This window comes from Monodelphis domestica, chromosome 4 (genome assembly GCF_027887165.1).
Source record: "Monodelphis domestica isolate mMonDom1 chromosome 4, mMonDom1.pri, whole genome shotgun sequence".
Lineage (NCBI taxonomy): Eukaryota > Metazoa > Chordata > Mammalia > Didelphimorphia > Didelphidae > Monodelphis > Monodelphis domestica.
In genome coordinates this window covers 413,800,287-413,820,286 of record NC_077230.1, presented here as the reverse complement: position 1 = coordinate 413,820,286, position 20,000 = coordinate 413,800,287, and the positions used below count along the sequence as shown (strand labels likewise).

The following is a 20,000-nucleotide window of genomic DNA, read 5'->3' as shown; positions in this document are numbered from 1 at the left end:
TGCTGAGCCCCTTGTCTCTCCCGCTTCCTCTCCATCTCCGTTAATTAGGATACAGACTCTTTGCACTCTGCCTCATCTGTTTGTTCTGGTCCACCCCACGGCACAGCTGTGCACAGCTGGAATGGTGGGTTCTGGGACCTTCCACTCTCTTACTTGAAAAGTGACATCCGTGGGTGGAACAAAAGCAGCTTCCTCAGGCAGTATTTGGGGACCTTATGAATTAGCAAATACCAGAAAGTCTGCTTTTTTTAGAGATTATTTTAAATCATTTCATTTCTGTTTTCAAGCTTCCTGGTCTTGCCTTTGTGGCGACTGAGTGCTCCTTCGGAAAATGGGTCTGGGCCACCCCAAAGGGGTAGAGGTGGGCTTTGTGGGAATGAAGTATTGGGCCCAGCGAGTAAGGACACAGAAAAGGACCTGCTGCTTCAGTGAGGAAACCATTCCCCTCCCTTCTTGTTCAGCCTCATAAAGGGGGGTTCAGTTAGAAAAATCAGATCATAGAGGCCTTGAATAGTCATCGAAAGAACTGGTATTTTGTAGGCAATAGAAAGCTATTGAAGCTTCTTAAGCAGGGGAGTGACCCAATCAAAGGAGTGTTTTTGTTCTTGTTCTCTAAACTTTTACCTTCCTCCTTAGAATCAATACTGTGTATTGGTGCCAAAGCAGAAGAGTGTTAAGGGCTAGGCAGTGGGGTTTGTGACTTGCCCAGGGTTGCCCAGCTAGGAAGTGTCTCAGGCAAGATTTGAACCCAGGACCTCCCATTTCTTGGCCTGTCTCTTAGTACACTGAGTCACCCAACTGCCCTCTAAAGGAGTGTTTTTAAAAAGATTAATCTGGTGGGGATATGATTGGGGATGTAGATGCTAAACCATCACTCTAGTGCAAATATCAATAATATGGAAATAGGTCTTGATCAATGACACATGTAAACCCCAGTGGTTTTTAGCACATTGGCTGTGGGAGGGGGTGGGAGGATGGGGAGGGAAAGAACATGAATCATGGAACCATGGAAAAATATTCTAAATTAATTAATTAAATAAATAAACTTAAAAAAAAGATTAATCTGGGCAGGATGGATTGGAAGAAATAATCATGCAGATTTTCCTTTTTTCTCCCTCTCTCCCTTCCATCCCTATCGACCTCTCTCATTTTATAGATGAAAAACCCAAGGTCTGGATAAGTTAAGTCACTTTTTGCTGGTAGTACCCACAGAGGGACTAAGCATCAAAGGTGGGATTTGAACCCAAATTCTTTGGCATTTTTTACCACACTCACCCTGCATTCCACCACAAGGATGATGAGATAATCCCCAAATTCTAATTCTAGCTCACCATAAATGGGCTGTCACTGCTACCTATATTGCCAGTAGGAAGAAAGAAATCAGAGAGAAAGCTAAGGAGACCTGGATTCTAATCCTTGCTTGATCACCCCGGACTGACTGTGGTTGATCTTGTTTCTCATTGTGAACAAATTAATTGGTTTATCATTCTGGTTTATGTCTCTTTTGAGTATGGTCGGTGACAGTGTAAGGAATGTGGAATTAAAGTCTCCGGGTCTGGGTTTGAATCATTTCTACAATCTCTCTAAAATCCAATTTCTTCATCTATAAAATGAAGGGGTTGACCCAGTGACCTCAGCTTAGTCTGTTGTAACCTGAGCTCCCTGGGTATGTTCACTGAATGCAATTTCAGAATCTGCAAAGCCAAGGTCCAACCCTTGGACCCATGGTACCCCTGCCATAGGACAGACACATGGCAGCACTAAGGCTGAGATTCCAGCTTCATTCTCCTACTTATCTTCATTGTAATCTCTGATTCAAGCATGACAATCTCATATTTCTTTCATTCCTCCACCTCAAACTTCCCCTTCTTATTTTTAGAGAACTACAATGGGGAAAAAACCACAGGATCCGGGTTCAAATCTCACCTTTGATGTTTGCTACCTGTGTGGCCAGGGACAAGTAATGTAACCTGTCTAGCACTTAGTTTTTTCTTCTGTAAAAATGAGAGGTTAGACTAGATAGCCTCTATTGTCCTTTTCAACTCTAAATCAATGACAAGAAGTCAATAAACATTTATTAGGTACCTATTATATTTCAGGCACTGTGCCAACCTTTATAGATGCAAACAAGAAAAAAGGCAAAAGTCAATTCCTGCCATCAAGGAGCTCACAGTGTAATGGGGGAGACAACATGCAAACATTTATGTGCAAATGATATATACATGATAAATTGGAGACAACCAACAGAGGGAAGGCAATGGCTTTAAAGGGGACTGGGAGAGGCTTCCTTTAGAAGGAAGGATTTTAGCTGACTTGAAAAGAGCCAAGAGGCAGAGATAAGTAGGGAGAGCAGTCAGGAGACAGAGTCTTGGGAAAGAAAGAGTAGGAAGACCCCTGTTCCATCGTGTATTTAGGGAATAAGATAGAAAGGAGTCCAGTTATGAAGGGTTTTGAAGTCAAGCTGAAAATTGTATATATTTGATTTGGGAGGTAGTAGGGATCTACTAGAGTTTATTGAGTGGGAGTATGTGAGTGACATGATCAGATCTGAGCTTTAGGGGAAAAAATCTCTTTGGTGGCTGAATGGAGGATGTATTGGAGTGAGAAGAGACCTGAAGCAGCCAGAACCAACTCCACCCTGCAACCTAGCAGCTATTGTAATAGTCCAAGTGTGAAGTGATGAGGAGCTGCACCAGGGTGACAATCTCAGAAGAGAGAAAAGGAAATATTGGAAAGAGGAGGAGGAAGAAGAGAAGAAGAAGAAGAAGAAGAAGAAGAAGAAGAAGAAGAAGAAGAAGAAGAAGAAGAAGAAGAAGAAGAAGAAGAAGAAGAAGAAGAAGAAGAAGAAGAAGAAGAAGAAGAAGAAGAAGAAGAAGAAGAAGAAGAAGAAGAAGAAGAAGAAGAAGAAGAAGAAGAAGAAGAAGAAGAAGGAGAAGAAGAAGAAGAAGGAGAAGAAGAAGAAGAAGGAGAAGGAGAAGGAGAAGGAGAAGGAGAAGGAGAAGGAGAAGGACAAGGAGAAGGACAAGGAGAAGGACAAGGAGAAGAAGGAGAAGGAGAAGAAGGAGAAGGAGAAGAAGAAGAGGAGGAGGAGGAGGAGAAGAAGAAGCAGCAGCAGCAGCAGCTAATATTTACATAGTACTTACTATGTATCAGGAACTGTGCTGAACACTTCACAATTATCTCATTTGATTCTCACAACAACCTTCTGGGAAGAAGGTGCAATTATTATCCCCATTTTACAGATAAGGAAACTGAGGCAAACAAAGGTTAAATGACTTGCCTGATATCACACAGCTAGTAAGTGTCTGAGGTTGGATGTGAACTCAGTTTTTCTGGATTCCAGAGCCAGAGCTTTGGCTGCCTCCCAAAAGTAGAAATGATGAGATTCTACATTTAGGATCCTATTTACATCTGAGCTCAAATCTCTCTGGTGCTTTCTGCTTGGCAAGGCATGTGACCTGTTTGGTCCTCAGTTGCCCCACCTGTCAAATAAGAGAGGTTGGACTAGATGGCTTATCCCAGCTCTAAAATGACCTTTTGGTCCTCTGGTACCACATAGGTAAGTGATGGAACCATGGGGTTTTGAAAAGACTGGGAAGCAGAACCTGGCATCCAGTATATACTTTCAAGGTCATGGGCATGGCATGAGTGATTTCTGTATTTGATTTCCAGCTTCAGAGATCCATGTGGGTTATTTCCTGTGACCCTGTCAGGGAAGAACCCAGAGAAATGCCATGCCCATGGCATGGAATGGCCGATGGAGGAATGGCAGAAAGGGATCATTGGCCATACAATGAGTGTGTATCCAGGGAACTCTCCATCAACACTCTGCCCACAGTTGGCAGAGAACCAAATAGCAAAACCATATCACAGTCCCAGGCAGAAAGAAGAGCCATGAGGACAGAGGGTGTATGTGTAGGGGAGTTTGGTGAGCAGGAAGAGACAGGGGTAAAAGAGTCTAGTTTTCAGTTGGGGGGGGGGGTAGGAGCTCCTTGCATAAAGTGCTTGTATATTACCCTTCCTGCAACTTTGGTTAGGCTAGTTGAACATTTAAACCAGCAGCCCTCTGCCAACTCTTTTCTCTGTACTCCACCATGATGGGGGGGGGGGAGAGGAGGATCTCTAAGTCCTTCTTCTTCATCATAAATGATCATAGTATTTTCTGAGTTCAAGAGACCTTATGAGCCTCAATATTCTGGTGGTATCATAGACAAGCCACTGGACTTGACAGCAGAAAGCCATTAGGCTTGAATCTTGCACACTTACAAATGATTGACCCTGAGTATCAGTTTCCTCATCTATAAAATGGGGGTAAGAGGGCAGCTGGGTGACTCAGTGAATTGAGAGCCAGTCCTAGAGAAGGGTGGTCCTGGATTCAAGGTGGTCCTTCCTAGCTGTGTGACCCTGGGCAAGTCACTTTACCCTCATTGTCTAGCCCTTATCACTCCTCCACCTTGGAACCAATAAATACACAGTATTGATTCTAAGACAGAAGGCAAAGGTTTTAATAAATGAATGAATAGACAGACAGACAGACAGACAGACAGACAGACAGATAGATAGATAGATAGATAGATAGATAGATAGATAGATAGATGTGATTGATAGATAAAACAGGGGTAATAATAATAGCATCCACCTTCCTGGGTTGTTGTGAGGATCAAATGAGATGATAATTGTAAAAGGCTTAGCAAAGTGCCTGATACATAAGAAGTGCTATATAAATGTTAGATTTTTTAAAAAAATGCAAGAATTGGACTAGACTAGATGTCCTTTGAGCTGTCCTTGGCTGATGGAGGTGATTTGGCTTGATGATTTTGGAAGACCTTTCCTGCTTTGTCCCTCTGAGTCCTTGAATCTATGAAAAGAACGGGGATATTTTTTTTTTGTCTTGTACCTACAGCTGGGAGACTGTGTTCCAGTTGGGGACTATTTGGGGGAAAGGCAGCTGTAAAGATGCTGTCTCAGTCCCTCTGGTTTATTTCCTATTTTCCAAGTGCCTTACTGGCCCCCCAGAGGGATGGGGCAGGGTGGGAGGAGAAAACTGGGTATGTTTAGCCTGGAGAAGAAAAGACTCAGGGGGCATGTGATGGAATTTCTGTCCTGCAAGATTCTGAAAGGTTGTCACATGGAAAAGGGATTATATTTGTTCAGCTCAGCCCCAGGGGAAAGAACCAGTAACAATGAATGGAAGCTTCAGAGAGACGAATTTAGGCTTGTATTCAGGAAAGATTTCCTGAATTAGAACTTTACTAACGTGGAATGGACTTATCCTCCCTCCCTCCCCTCACTGGAGGGTCTTTAAGACAAAGCTGGATGATCTCTTATCAGGGATATGATTAGAGCAGCAACTAGGTGACTCAGTGGATAAAGTGCCAGGTCTGGAGTCAGGAGAACTTGGATTCAAATCTGGCCCCAGATACTTCTTAGCTGGGTGACCTTGAGCAAGTCCCTTCACCCCCACTGTCTAGCCCTTTCTACTCTGCTGCCTTTGAATCTATATTTGTATTGATTCTAAGACAGAAGGTAACAGTTTAAAAAAAAAAAGAATACCATAGAGTGATTATTTTTTTTTTGGTGGGGTGGAGTGATGGAGGTTATAGTTGGACTGACTGCTGGGATTTCAATTCTGAGATTTTGTGATTCTTTTTAAATGTTTCTAGAATTGATGGGGTGAGGGAGAAGTGGGAATAGATAATAGAGAGCCCCAATAGATTCTTGAATAAGTGAATACTTTGATTGAAGTGGGTTTTAAAAAAACACCTTAGAGACTCTAAATGAACACCCTAATGCAAATACCAACAACATGGAAATGGGTTCGAATCAAGGACACATGTGATACCCAGTGGAATCTTGCGTCGGCCATGGGAGGGGTGGTGGGAGGGAGGGGAGGAAAAGAAAATGATCTTTGTTTCCAAGGAATGTTTGAAAATGACCAAATAAAATAATGTTTAAAAGGAAAAAATTAAAGAAAAGACCACCTTATCTCCTGCTTTAGAAGCTATATTATTGTATTGGTTCTAAGGCAGAAGAGTGGCTAGGCAATGGGGGCTAAGTGGCTCACCCAGGGTCACATAGTTAGGAAGCACCTGAGGTCAGATTTGAACTCTGAACCTCCCATCTCTGGACCTGGCTCTCAACCCACTGAGTTACCCAGCTGCGCCCTGAAGTGAATTTTTAAAGAAACATAAATCTTTCTGTGAATGTGAGAACATTTGCATCCTTTGCTAAGAAAGCAAGCCCAGCACTGTCTTCCAACACGCCCAATAATGTCCTTTGCAGTAACTTCTACCCATTCTTGAATTTCCTTTTCTCTCTCTCCAGAGCAATGAATGACATTGGAGATTATATAGGCTCTAATGTGGAAATATCTTGGCTCCCCAATCTGGATGATCTGATGGAAGGCTATGCCCGGAATTTCAGACCTGGAATTGGAGGTAATACAGGGACACCCATGGATGGGCTGGGAAAGGGAAGGAAGGATTCTCTGCCCTGAGCAAACTCATATGCAGTCCCCGTGGTAAACAATATGTGGTCCATATGTAGTTCATTCCTCAGGGACTGAGGTCAGCTCTGGGTTTGAGCCATTCCCCAATTAGAGATCACCCTATAAGAGGCTATCTCGACACTTCAGGACTCTTGGAAATGGACAGTTCCCTGCCCCAGAGCTTTCTTAAAAAAAAAAAAAAAACAACAAACCCTTTCCTTCTATTTAATTCTATTCCTCCTAGAATTGATACTGAATATCAGTTCCAAGGAAGAAGAACAGTAAGGGCTAGGTAATTGGGGTTAAGTGACTTGCCCAGGGACACACAGCTCAGAAGTGACTGAGGCCATATTTGAACCCAGATCCTACCAACTCCAGGCCTGGCACTCTATCCACTCTGCTACTTACCATCCCCTAAAGAGCTTTTATTATACACCTACTAGGTTTAAGACACTCTGCTGGGTACTAAGGCATATTGTTCAGTCATTTCAGTTATGTCCATGTTAGAGTTTTCTTGGAAAAGATCCTGGAGTGGTTTGCCATTTCCCTTTCCAGCTCATTTTACAAATGAGAAAACTGAGGCAGAGTTAAATGACTTGCCCAGGGTCACACAGCTAGTATGAGTCTGGATTAAGTCTTTCTGATTCCAAGCCCAGAACCCTATCCACTGCTCCACTTAGCTAAGGCTTACAAGGCCAAAAATAGAACAGTCCCTTTTTCTAGAAGCATAACCTTTAGCTGGGACAAATAATATATTCATAGGTAGGTATATACAAAATTGATACAAGGTAAATTTTGGTGGGGTGTGTGGTGGGGAGGATCCACTAGCAGCTGGAGGAATCAATACATCATAGGTACATAGATTTAGAGTCAGAAGAGACATGAGAGGTCATTGAGTTCAGGTGCCCCCTCCTGGCATGCCATTTTACAGATGAGAAGATGTTCTGAAATATAGGGATAACCTCTGGGGGAAACCCAACCCCAAAGCCGGCCTCAATCCCTGGAGAATGGGCTTAGATATTGCCTATCCCAGGAAACAGTGGGAAAAAGAGGCTGAATCTTTTTCAAGGCTGAATATAATCAAGATTCTAACCCAGGTCTTCTGAATCCCAAGACAACAGTCTTCTTTTTTTTTAACATTATTTTATTTGGTCATTTTCATACATTGTTCATTGGGACAACGGTCTTCTTAATGTGCTTCACTGCTCTCCAATTCCACCATGATACGTATAAGCTCTGGCAGGCCCTTCCAGGCTGGAGGGACTTCAAGTCCAGGTCCAGAATAGGACTGTGTGATTTTGGTGCAGTGAACAGTCTGACTAAGAGCAAAAAGGCTTATCACCAGAGTGGCCAAAGGTGGCAGGTTGTTGCTATTGTTTGGGGTCATAATAACTCATGAATATGAAGCATGGGGGTTTTGGAATCTCAATCCATGAGAGATGGGAAGGCCCCCGATCCCCCAAATATCCCAGATCCTTGATTATCGAAATACACGTAATTGCATTATTTCTATTGAGTCCAAGGACACTATTGGCCAGTGACCAATGCTGGCTCCTGCCTCTGGTGCAGGATTCTTTGGAAACCTGTGCTTGGATCTCTAAACTCCCTGGTGATGGGGACAGATGGGCTGTCTCTGATGCAGTGGGGGCTGGGAACTGCCCAGAACAAAGAACTTTTCCATTGCTTTTCCCCTTCTTTCAGGTCCTCCTGTGAATGTGGCACTCGCCCTTGAGGTCGCCAGCATTGATCACATATCAGAAGCTAACATGGTAACTACCCTGCCACGCCATCCTTAGATAATCTATCTTTCTGCCCCTTGAATGCCCTTTTCAGGCAGCAGACATTCAGATGGCAAAGTCAGGGAGGCACAACTAAATGCAATTCACCTGAAAAATATCTGCGGGTCTGAATGGACTCCAAGTCTTATGCATGTAAGAGGGTAATAAAGCAATAGAGAAAGTTAATGGGATCTTAAACTGCAATGAGAGGGGTCCCATCTAGGATTAGTCAATTTTGCCTTTGTCAGATCATGCTTGAAGCATTTTGCTTGGTTCTGAGCACTACAATCTTTTAAATAACCCTTACCTTCTGTCTTGGACTTGATTAGTATTGCTTCTAAGGCAGGAGGAGTTGTATGGGCTAGGTAAGTGGGGTTAAATGACTTGCCCAGAGTCACATAGTGAGGAATGGTGAGACCAGATTTGAATCTATGCTCTCCTGAATCCAGGCCTGGTTCTCTATCCACTGAGCCACCCAGCTGCCCCTTGGCACTATATTTTAAGAAAGTTACTGATGAGGAAGGCAGCTAGGTGGCTCAGAGGATTGAAAGTCAGTCCTAGAGAGGGGAGGTCCTGCGTTCAAATTTGACTTGACACTTTCCCACCTGTGTGACCCTGGGCAAGTCACTTAACTTCCATTGCCTAGCCCTTATTGCTTTTCTGCCTTGGAACTAATACACAGTATTGATTCTAAGATGGAAGATAACATTTTGGAAAAAAAAAGAAAGATATGGGTGGACTATAGAAGGGTTGTCATGTGAAAGGGGGATTAACCAGTTCTGCTTAGAAGCTGCAGAAGGCAGAACTGTTAGCAATGGGTGGGAGCTATAATAAAGAAGCAAATTTGGACTTACCATCAGGAAAGATTTCCTGAGTTAGAGGCATACAATGGTAGACTGAGCTGTCTTGGGCAATAGTGGGTTGTTCATTACTGGAAGTCTTCCAAGAGAGGCTGGATGCCCAGTTTCTGGGAGTGATGGAGAGGGTATTCTTATTCAGATTTGGCCTGGATTTGGTGGTCTTCTGGGGTTCCTTCCATCTCCAAGATTCTGGGATTCCAGCCACAAGTAGATGAGGTTGTGTTGGGGTGATCATCAAAAAGTCTTTGATTCCCCTCTCCCTTCCCTGACTCCAGGAGTACACCATGACAGTGTTCTTGCACCAGAGCTGGAGAGATGGCCGATTGTCTTACAATCATACCAATGAAACCCTCGGATTAGACAGCCGCTTTGTAGACAAACTCTGGCTCCCAGACACCTTCATTGTGAATGCCAAGTCAGCTTGGTTCCATGATGTAACAGTGGAGAACAAACTTATTCGACTGCAGCCCAATGGGGTGATTCTGTACAGTATCCGGTAAGGTCCCTGTCCCCATGTGCTTCAGAATTGTAGAATCCAGGTCAAACAGGGAAAGTGCCCTCAAATCAATTTAATAATTCAACATGTCAAATGGTACAAGATGGAATGAAGACAAATTCAATCCAGTTCAATTATTTAATTTAATAAGCATTTATTAAACACCTACTATATCCCAGGTGTTGGGAACATGAGACAGAAACAAAATAGCCTCTGCCCAGCTTACAAATGCACAGGAAACAAAGTTAAAAATGCTTATAAATTTCCAAAGGTGATCACAGTCTAATATGAAGGGTGGTTTGTTAATAAAAGAATAGACATTTCAGTGGGCACAATGGAAGATCATGCTTGAGAAGGACAAGGACCCAGAAGGATTAGAACTCACCAGGATGGTATGAGGAAGCAGGAAACAATGACCAGGGAGCCTCAGATTCTGAATCAGGGAGATTCTGAGAGGAGCCATCATGCAGTAAATGGTCACATCCTTCTCAAAAGAAACAGTATTGTTGATTTGATTTTCAATCTCCCAGCCAAACTTTAAAAGCAAGAATGAAGAAAGGAAAAACGGAATGTACACACATGACAGGGTTGCCAGATGGTCAAGATAAAGTTGGTAAAGCCATGGGGTCTGGTTGATTATAGAGGGATAAAGGGGTCTTTCAGGTACTCATTCACCTTCTAATTACCAGTCATATCAGATCTGCCCTAGGACTCCCTCCATTGTCAAGTAGATTATCTCCCTGAGGCCTGGATATTCAGCAGAGGGCATAGAAAGATCCTAGGGCAGTAGTATCCAACTCAAATAGAAATTAAATCACTTGGGGCAACTGGGTGGCTCAGTGAATTGAGAGCCAGGCCTAGAGATGGGAGGTCCTGGTTTCAAATCTGGCCTCAGATACTTCCTAGCTGTGTGACCTTGGGCAAGTCACTTAACCCTCATTGCTTAGCCCTTTCCACTCTTTGGCCTTGGAACCAATATACAGTATTGATTCTAAAGTAGAGGGTAAGAGTTTTAAAAAAAGAAATTAAACCACTAAATTATATATGAGGATCTCATGTGGGTCGCAAATTGGTAGCATATTAGAAAACCACATATTAACATTTATATATATTCTATCATGTTTTATTGATTTTATTAAATATTTCCCAATTACAGTATAATCTGATTCTGGCCACACTCCAGAATTGTAGCCCAGGAACATGTGTTTGACATCTCAGCTCCAGAATACTCTGAGGTCTTTGTTGGAGAGGCAGGCAACTGTGAAGGGATACAGCAGAGGAAAAGGAAGTATGGCAACTGCTAGTCTTTTATTTTAACTAATTATCCTTGCTAACTAAGTACTTAGGTTAGCTGTTTTATGATGCTAAAGGAACATGGTTGCTGTCAAAATACAAATAAGACAAAATTTTAAATTGAGAAATCTTTTAAAATCATTGTTTTTTGTAGCCTCTGAATTTCAGCACCCTGGAGAAGAGGCCAATGGCCCTAGCCTAGTTAGAAAGGTAGCTTTTACGGCACTTTGTGTGTGTGGCATACTAAATAGCAGCACTCTCGTTCCTTTTTAATCTCTGCTTGATAAGGAAATCAGCATCTTCTTCCCTGAAGGGTATTTTCTCTCCTCCTAAGGAAAAAAAGGGCCTTGGGAGATAAACCCAGCCATTAACCCAATGGGGAAACTGAGAATTCAACTTGGTCTACACCTATGTGAATGAAAACAAAAACAAAAACATTTGGTCATTTTGTCTCTTGAAGAAACTAGAAATATGATTGTTAACTGTTATTTATTTAGACATTCATAAGTGGCTTGAATTTTTTTTTAATTCAGTCCAATTCATCATATTATAGGCTAGGTACTGTGGTTGGTGCTGAGAATACAAGGACAAAATGAATATGGTGCCTACCTTCATGGGGCTTATTGTGGGGGAGTAGAGGGGGATACTATATATGCAGATAAATAAAAGTAAAGGGTATTTGAAGTACAAAATCATTTTAGGTAAACCATTCTTGGTATTATTTTCCTGGATTTTTATTTAGGGATGAAAATTTAAGTTTCATATTAAATTACTGAAAATTCTACAATATGAATGCACAGTCTAAGGATTCTATTTTGTGAGTAGGTGAAATTTTTATTAATAGTAGAGAGATTTAAGAGGGCTTCATGTAGGAGATAGCTCCTGAGTCTAGCTTTGAAGAAAGCTAAGAATTCTTTTGTATATTTTTAAAGTTTATTTCATTAGATATTTCCCAATTACATTTAGAAAAAAAAATGTGTTTTAACATTCATCTTTGTTTAAAACTCCAAACTTCTGTCTTAGAATCCAGAGAGGTTGTGAAGGGTTAAATTTTGGGGGTAGGAGTTTGAACAAAAGTCAGGAGAGCAGCTTTTAAAACACAAAACACTTAGTTTAGTATTAGGAAAATATGGATAGGAAATAGAAAAAGAAAGAGAAAGAGAAATCTTACAATAGCTTATAACTACTTAAGATCCCAATCTTGACTAAACTTTTCTCTAAAAACCTCTAAATCTATCTGCCTTTGAGGGCAGTGTCTTCTGCTAGGCTGAAGCCCTTGCCTGCTCTCCTACTCTGTCTATCTAATAATATACCCACGATCTGTCTACCTATCTACCCAAGTTAATCCATAATCAATAAGGCTGTTAAGGCCTTAAATCCATTTCTTTGTCTCCAACCAGAGAGAGTGAGCTTACATACCCAGGGGTCTCCTCAAAAAGCCTCTTTCAACTGCCTGCAACTAACCATACTCGGTCACACCCTTTTAACTGTCACCAACTGCCAACTTGCACAGCAGGGGGTTACCAACTGACAACCTGAACAGCAGGGGGTCTCTTACTAAGAAATCTTATTGCTCCTTTTTCTCTTATATAGAAAAAAGGAGAAATTAATTAAAACTCTCTTAACATATCACTCCTGAGATCCATTGGGAGACCAGTCTCCCCAGTGGATCTTTCAAACAAAACTATCCTATATTCCATATTATATACAGGGAGAAGTAAAGAGAGAAAGTAAAAAAAAAAATCAAAACAATTCTTGCAACATGCAAGTTTCAAATAATATGTAAAATTTGAAATATTTACATTTACAGAAATCACAAAATTTGTACTATACATTACATAAGTAAAACCTATTCTTATTATACTTTACAGAAATAATAACTTAAAGATATTGATTCAAATACACCTTATAATTACTATGCACACAAAAAATAAACAAGAAAAATAAAAAAGAACCTTCTATACATATTATATACATCCAATATCTACCTTATGTAGTCATTATATACATCCAATATCTACCTTATATATGCATTATACACACACACACACACATACACACACACACACACACACACACACATATATATATATATATATACACACACACACACACATCTAATATATCCCCCCTGAGGTGGATCTTGATCAACACTTATAACACTTTATCATTTACTTATCATTTAATTCATTTTAATTTTTTCTATAAAAGTATAATTATTATAATTATTTTTGCACAGGACTAATAAATCCTATAACACAATATATAATAAATAATATAAAATAATAAAATAACAATATAAATTATACACTTACCATTACATTCCATTTTAAAACTTTATGTACAAAAATCAAACCTTTCATTTAAATGCAGAATTCAGTGTCCTTGAAATAATCCAGTCTTTGTAGTTCTCATTGTTGTAAGTATCCATGCAAATAATCTCTAGTTGTAGTTCATTGTCCTTGAAAATAATGTCCTCTGACCTCTCATCCACTATGTCCTCTCTCCTTTCTTGATTGCTGTAGGGGTTGTTAATAGTACTTGAAATGGGGTGCATTGAAAGTTCTTTATGTACATTATATCCCCTGTAAGAGTTTTTGCATTTCACCTATAGTTCCTAGACCATAACATGAAACCCTGAAATTAGTGTTAAATACAAACATTAACAACGTTAACTTTTTTTACATCATTTGAAGCAAAGAACCATGTTACAATGTATTTTAAAGGTTAGAGTTTTATCCACCTCCTGATTATCTAAAAAGGGTACTAGGAACAAATCTAGAGATTCTTCAGGTAGTTCTAATGTAATATCACCATCCTGAGTACATATTATCATTGGCTCTTAATTTACACAATGAATCTCTCCCAAGTACATTTATAGGGGAGTTAGGCATTAACAGGAACAAATGTTCCATGGATCAAGGTCCCACAGATGCCATTTGTGGTGAAAGCTTTTGGACTTCCAAAAGTGTTCTGGATACTCTGACTATTAATAGAGTCAATAGTATTACAATTTGGATCAGGTATATTCATTAGCACAGATCTTGATGCCCCAGGATCTAGAAGACAACCGTATAACGCATTCCCTACTATCAGAGTCACATGTGGTTCAGTGCTATCTAGGGGAGGGTGAACTGGGATAACTGGTGAAATTATATTTGGGTCTGGAAAATCAAATGTTTCACTATCTGATTCCAGAGTCCTTTCTCCCCCGGCAAACCTCAATAAAGGTTCATGTACACCCCTCTGAGATTCTTTTCATTGAGGAGGATTTCTATTTTGGCTAGTACGTTCCATTATGGATATATTGTAACAAGTCATATGCCTCAGTTTGATTATTGTTTCTATCATTCCCATAATCTCCAAAATTGTTATTTTGGAAATTGTTTCTCTTGTTATTATTGTTTCTGGAATAGTTATTCCTAAAGTTCCCACCATTATTTCTAAAATTGCTGAATATTTGATTTTAGCACCTGTAATTTATCATTAGGTGTCCCCTTTTTCCACACCTGTCATTCATTGGCCTCTGGTTTGTATATTCCCTTTGGATTGTATATTCTCGCACGGGAGCCATAGCTAACCCAAAATTTGTATCACCTTGTTCAAGCCTTTCAATTTTTCCCTTTAGTGATTTTATATCCTTTCTTAGTGCATCCACTAAATCACTATCATTGGCATCTTTCTTTTTATACTCATTATAAACAGAAACTGCCGCTCTCCTTAATTCCTCAAGGTCCAGCCTGTACAATTGCTCCTAACTCATGGAATTCCTTGATCTTTACTTGTAAATCTCTTCTAGAACTGGCAATTGTAGCATTTCCAGACTGTACACTGTTTGCTTCACTAGGAAGATCTTTCAGAATATCTGACTTTTGGTGCTTAATAAATAGTTATTGAAGAAAAAAGTTCATCCAACCTCTCAGTGAGCCTGACACTATATAACTACATATAAGTATACATACATATATAATAAAAAGATTATTCCACACCTGTTATGTGCCACCTCTGCAAAAAGGGAAAGGGGTTCATTTCCTCTCTGTTTGGCTATTATAATTATGAAGCATTCAATTTCGTTATTTTTTGTTCTTTCTATGAACATTGTTGTATTCGTGTATATTGTTCTCTTGGTTCTGTTTATTTCAATCAATCATATAACACTAGCTGCTTGGCCATTCCTAAACAGCGGACATCTATTTTGGTTCCAGTTCTGTTCATCCCAGCATCCTTGGGGCGCCATACTGAATAGTCAGCCCTCCCGTCTTCCTCGTTTATGTTTGAAAGTTGAATGAGGTTCCTTTCCTGATAAGACTCGTTTCCTCGTTTCTTCCTCCTGGTTCATTAGTTGGCTGGATTTTTGATTTTCATCCAGATGTTTGTCATCTCACAACCACAATACCAAAGTGCCAAGTGAGGTACCCAGGTGTTCAGCAAGTCAGCGACAGTCTGGTGATTAGGTATTGAAGCCACCTGATGGGTGCTTCTTACTCCCTGACATGGCCTGAGTGGTTCTTTTCTGAGAAGAGATTGTGGGTGAATAAAGGGATGTGTGTGTGTGTCTCTCTAACGTTCTCTTTCCTTCTTCTTGGTTTTCTTTTTCTGGGGGCAGAATAACCTCCACAGTGGCCTGTGACATGGACCTCTCCAAGTACCCCATGGATGAGCAGGAGTGTATGCTAGACCTGGAAAGCTGTAAGTCCTAGCTGAGCAGCCTGAATCCTGCTCGAAACCTCTTCTTGGGGGCAGGAAGCCTCAGCCTGTAGCCTATATTTCCTCCTACACCTCCCTACAAGTACAGACAGGTCCATAGCAAGCAATTTTTGGTATAAGGGTACAAATCTCACCAAAAAGGGTTTGGAAATTGGGCCATCATTCCCCTCTCAAAAGAGGGGCATGAGGACAGATTCGTCCTGCTCAGCTGTCATCATGCAAGGTGGGCACTTGATCTTCCAGCAAATGCCCCTGCGTCGCTGATGATCCCCAACCCGCTAACTCTTGGAAGATGGCAGACAGGGAAGAGGAGTGCAGGAATGGGATGTTTTAAGCCCCAGGAGAACATCTGATAGCAATGAAACTTTGCTGATTGTGTTCCAGTTCTGAATGAGAGAATAAAGTCATGGGCCAGATAATAAGAAGGGGAAAAGGAAGGAAATATGCCTCCTGGGATATAGGCACCCTGATGCAAAGCCCCAGGCACCCTGTCCTAGTTATGGTTCTGAAATCCCATCTTGACCTTCTTGCCCAGATAGCTGTGACAGATACAGGCCAAACTTGAGATGATGAATTAAAGGCTCAGCTAGATTTGGCTTTTCTTTCTTTTAACATCCATTTAGAATCAATACTGTATGTCAATTCCAATGCAGAAAAGCAGTAAGGGTTGGAATGAGGGTTAAGTGACTTGCCCAGGGTCACGCAGCTAGGAAGTATCTGAGGCTAGATTTGAACCCAGGAGCTCCCCTCTCTAGGTCTGTCTCTCAATCCATTGAGGAGCCACCTAGCTGCCCCCTAGATTTGACTTTTCTAAAGCTAGAAAGTACTTCCCGAAGGAACTCCAAAGGATCATAGATTCAGAAGTGCTAATCTCTCAGTACCTCAAAGTCATTTTCTGTAGAGAGGATTAGACTCAATGGTCTCCCAGCTCTGAATCTCCTGGACAAGAGAGCATGGGAGAGGCTGGGAAGCTTCCTTTGGAGCCTATCCTTCACTGTCCTTTTGGTTTGTTTTCCTTTGCAGATGGCTATTCTTCAGAGGATATTGTGTACTACTGGTCAGAAAATCAGGAGCAAATTCACGGCTTAGACAAGCTACAGCTGGCACAGTTCACCATCACCAACTACCAGTTCACCACTGAGCTAATGAACTTCAAATCTGGTAACAAGACTTCCCTTGTTCAGACAAAATAGGACCTGGCCAACATGAGAAAAAAAAAGGCTCAAAAGAGTTGATGATAAGAACATAGTCAGGCTTCAGAAGGGTGAAAATTAGTTATTTCTTTTATACCATCAAGGGAATACTGGGGTTCATTGGTGCTAAAAGTGCAGATGGGTCTCCCTAGGGCAAGTGGGTCCAATCATTCTGCCTTGGATATACCCACTCTTCAGTGTTGTGTTCAGTTCTGGGTACCCCATTTTAAGAAGAACATTGATATAATGGGCAACGAGGTGGCTCAGTGGATAGAGAGCCAAGCCTGGAGATAGGAGGTCCTGGGTTCAAATGTGATCTCAGACACTTCCTAGCTCTGTGACCCTGGGCAAGTCACTTAACCCCAATTGCTTAGCCTTTACCCTTCTTCTTTCTTGGAATTGATACTTAGTCTAGGTTGTAAGATTGAAGGTGAGGATTTGGGGTGGGAGAAAGGACATTGATAGAGGAGGGTGACTAGGATGGCGAAGGGATCATAGGATCCTAGATGTGGAACTGAAGCGGATCACAGAGGGGTCCTCCAACCCTGCCATTTGACAGATGAAGAAGCGAAGGCTTTGAAAGAGGAAATTGTCCCCAAATATCAGAGAAGGGATTTGTACCCAGAGCTTCCTGGCTCCAAGTTCAACATTCTAGCCACCATTGCTTGAGGTGAGGTAGTATAAGGACTGTTTGAGGAGGAGCTGGGAATGCTTAGCGTGGAGAAGAGAAAATTTAGGGGGGAACATGGCAGCCATCTGCCAGTATGAAGAGATCCATCCTGTGGAAAAAGAAATAGACTTGTTCTGCTTTGTTTCAGAAGACAGATCTAAGAAGCTATAGAGAAATTGATTTAGGCTTGAAGAAAGGAGATGAGGTGATTCTCAGATTCTCAGGAGTTCAGTCTCTGAAGACCAAGCAATCAGGGTCCAGGAAGCCAAGAATAAGAGTGGAGAATGGCCAGCGAAAGCCAAGAATGTATCAGAGTAGAGATCCAAAGTAGGAAGGCAGGCTAGAAGTTCCAGGAGAAAAAATTTAGAGGGGGAAAGGACCTTAGAAATCATTGAGTCCATGTTCCCATTTTACAGAGGAGGAAACTGAGGACAAGAGAGCAGAAATAACTTGCCTAAGATCAGTAAAGGGAATAAATTTTCTTTCAGAGACAGAATTCAAACCCAGGTCTTCTGAACACTCATCTCTCATCCTCTTACTCTTTCCCTTGTACCTCATTATTTCCTAAAACATAAGAGTTGCTGTTTCCTGAATCCTTCAAGAATAATGAAGTTTTCTGAGGCTTGGGGTAGGGATATGGGGTGGGGGCTCAGAGTTGCAATGTCTTTTCTGCTGGGGCTGTACTGTTTAAAAGAGTGAACCAGAATGGTCTGGGGGTGGAGAGGAGGAACTAGAGGTTGGGCATCCGTCCCTTTGTTCTTTTCTGTGGCTCTCAGGAACTCTCTTCCATGTTCCAGGGCCTTAGTAAGTGTTCCACCTGAGAGCTGCCCTCCTCTTATAAATGGGCTCCTGAACAGAGATGAGCAGAACCTATTGTTTTGTTTTTTTGCATTTACACAATCAGTGTAGACTAAAGGCTATAAAATAATAGAGATGGATTAGGGGCAGCTGGGTACCCAGTGGACTGAGAGCCAGATCTAGAGACAGGAGGTCATGGGTTCAAATTTGGCCTCAGACACTTTTCAGCTGTGTGACCCTGGGCAAGTCACTTAACCCCCATTGCCTAGCTCTGACCACTATTCTGCCTTGGAACCAATGCACAGTATTGATTCTAAGGTGGAAGGTAAAGTTTAAAAATAAAAAAGACAATATGAATGTATGTGCATGTGTGTCTTACAGCAGGGCAATTTCCCAGACTCAGTCTACACTTCAACCTTCGGAGGAACCGAGGTGTCTACATTATTCAGTCCTACATGCCTTCCATCCTTCTGGTTGCCATGTCCTGGGTCTCCTTCTGGATCAGTCAGTCTGCTGTACCTGCCCGGGTGTCACTAGGTAATAGGGGTGTGAATGCAGGGAAGGGGTCCAAGGCATGAGAGAGGGAAGAGAGGGGGTCACAGGTCCTGAGCTGAACAGAACTTTAGAAACATCCAATGCAACCCTCTCATTTTTACCAATGAGGGAACTGAGGCAGACAGGAGGGAAGAGGTTTACCTAGAGCCACCCAGATGGGAAGTGTCTGAGAAGGGTTTTTGAACCGAGAACTTTTTGACTCCAGTTCCAATGTGTTGTCCATCATACCATGATGCCTCCCAGGGAGAGAGGAAAAAAGGAATGGATTCCATGGTTATCATGATGGTCAATTACAGCATTGAGTTTCCAAGGGTGGCTGGGGAGGTTGGGGCCACTCACTTTTCACCATGAAAAAATGATAACATTGGAAGTCAACCCAGAAGTCATTCAGCAAACATCTGAATGGTCTGGGAGGGATAGGGGCAACGTGGAGGGAAGAGGCTGAATCCAGAATGCTAACATCAATAAGTGGCTGCTTCAGGGGAACCACCAAAAGAGAACTAGACTGATGATGAGGCTTCAGCCTGGAACCTTCTGGAATACATGGGCTAAACTTCAGGGGTCTCCACTGACACTTACTAGCCATGTGACAAATTTGGTAACTTCACTGCAACTTGTAATCTCTAAGAGCTGCCCAGAATACTGACAGATTGGGTGGTTTCTGACTTTTTATTAGTAGCTGTTATTAAATATAAATGAAGCAATGATTGTTGTGAACTACATTTATGTAACCCTTGAAAATGGAAAAAACTCTTCCCTTACATGATCTCATTTCATCTTCACCCATGGGTTGCTATTATTATCCCTACTTTACAAAAAAAGAGAACTGAGGCTGAATAGTCAAGAGTCTTAGCCAAGCACAGACTAGGAAATGTTGGGGCTTCCTAATTTCAAAATCAGGTCTTCTTGATTCCAAGTCCAGGGCTCTCTCCACTATGACACACTGCCCCTCAGATGACATAGAGGATAAAGCCCTGACTGCACTTGCAGCCAAGAAGACCTGAATTCAAATCTAGCTTGAGACACTAGTTGAGTGATCCTAGGCAAGTCATTTAACATCTGTCTACTCTGGTTTACTCAACTATAAAATGGGGGTGATGACAGCATTTACCTCAGAGTCACTTTGAGGATTAAATGAGATATTTAAGTGTTTAGCACAGTAA

The 20,000-nt window shown here is 41.6% G+C and overlaps 1 protein-coding gene across 1 annotated transcript in view; it reads left to right on the top strand.

Moving 5' to 3' along the window:
• Positions 1-20,000, top strand: part of GABRD (gamma-aminobutyric acid type A receptor subunit delta) — a 42,349-nt gene that overhangs the window by 14,839 nt on the left and 7,510 nt on the right. The window contains exons 3-8 of the mRNA XM_001373379.5: positions 6,325-6,437; positions 8,189-8,256; positions 9,401-9,621; positions 15,521-15,603; positions 16,645-16,782; positions 18,664-18,819. Of these exons, the coding sequence (XP_001373416.4) occupies positions 6,325-6,437; positions 8,189-8,256; positions 9,401-9,621; positions 15,521-15,603; positions 16,645-16,782; positions 18,664-18,819 (779 nt within the window). The remainder of the gene's footprint in view (positions 1-6,324; positions 6,438-8,188; positions 8,257-9,400; positions 9,622-15,520; positions 15,604-16,644; positions 16,783-18,663; positions 18,820-20,000) is intronic.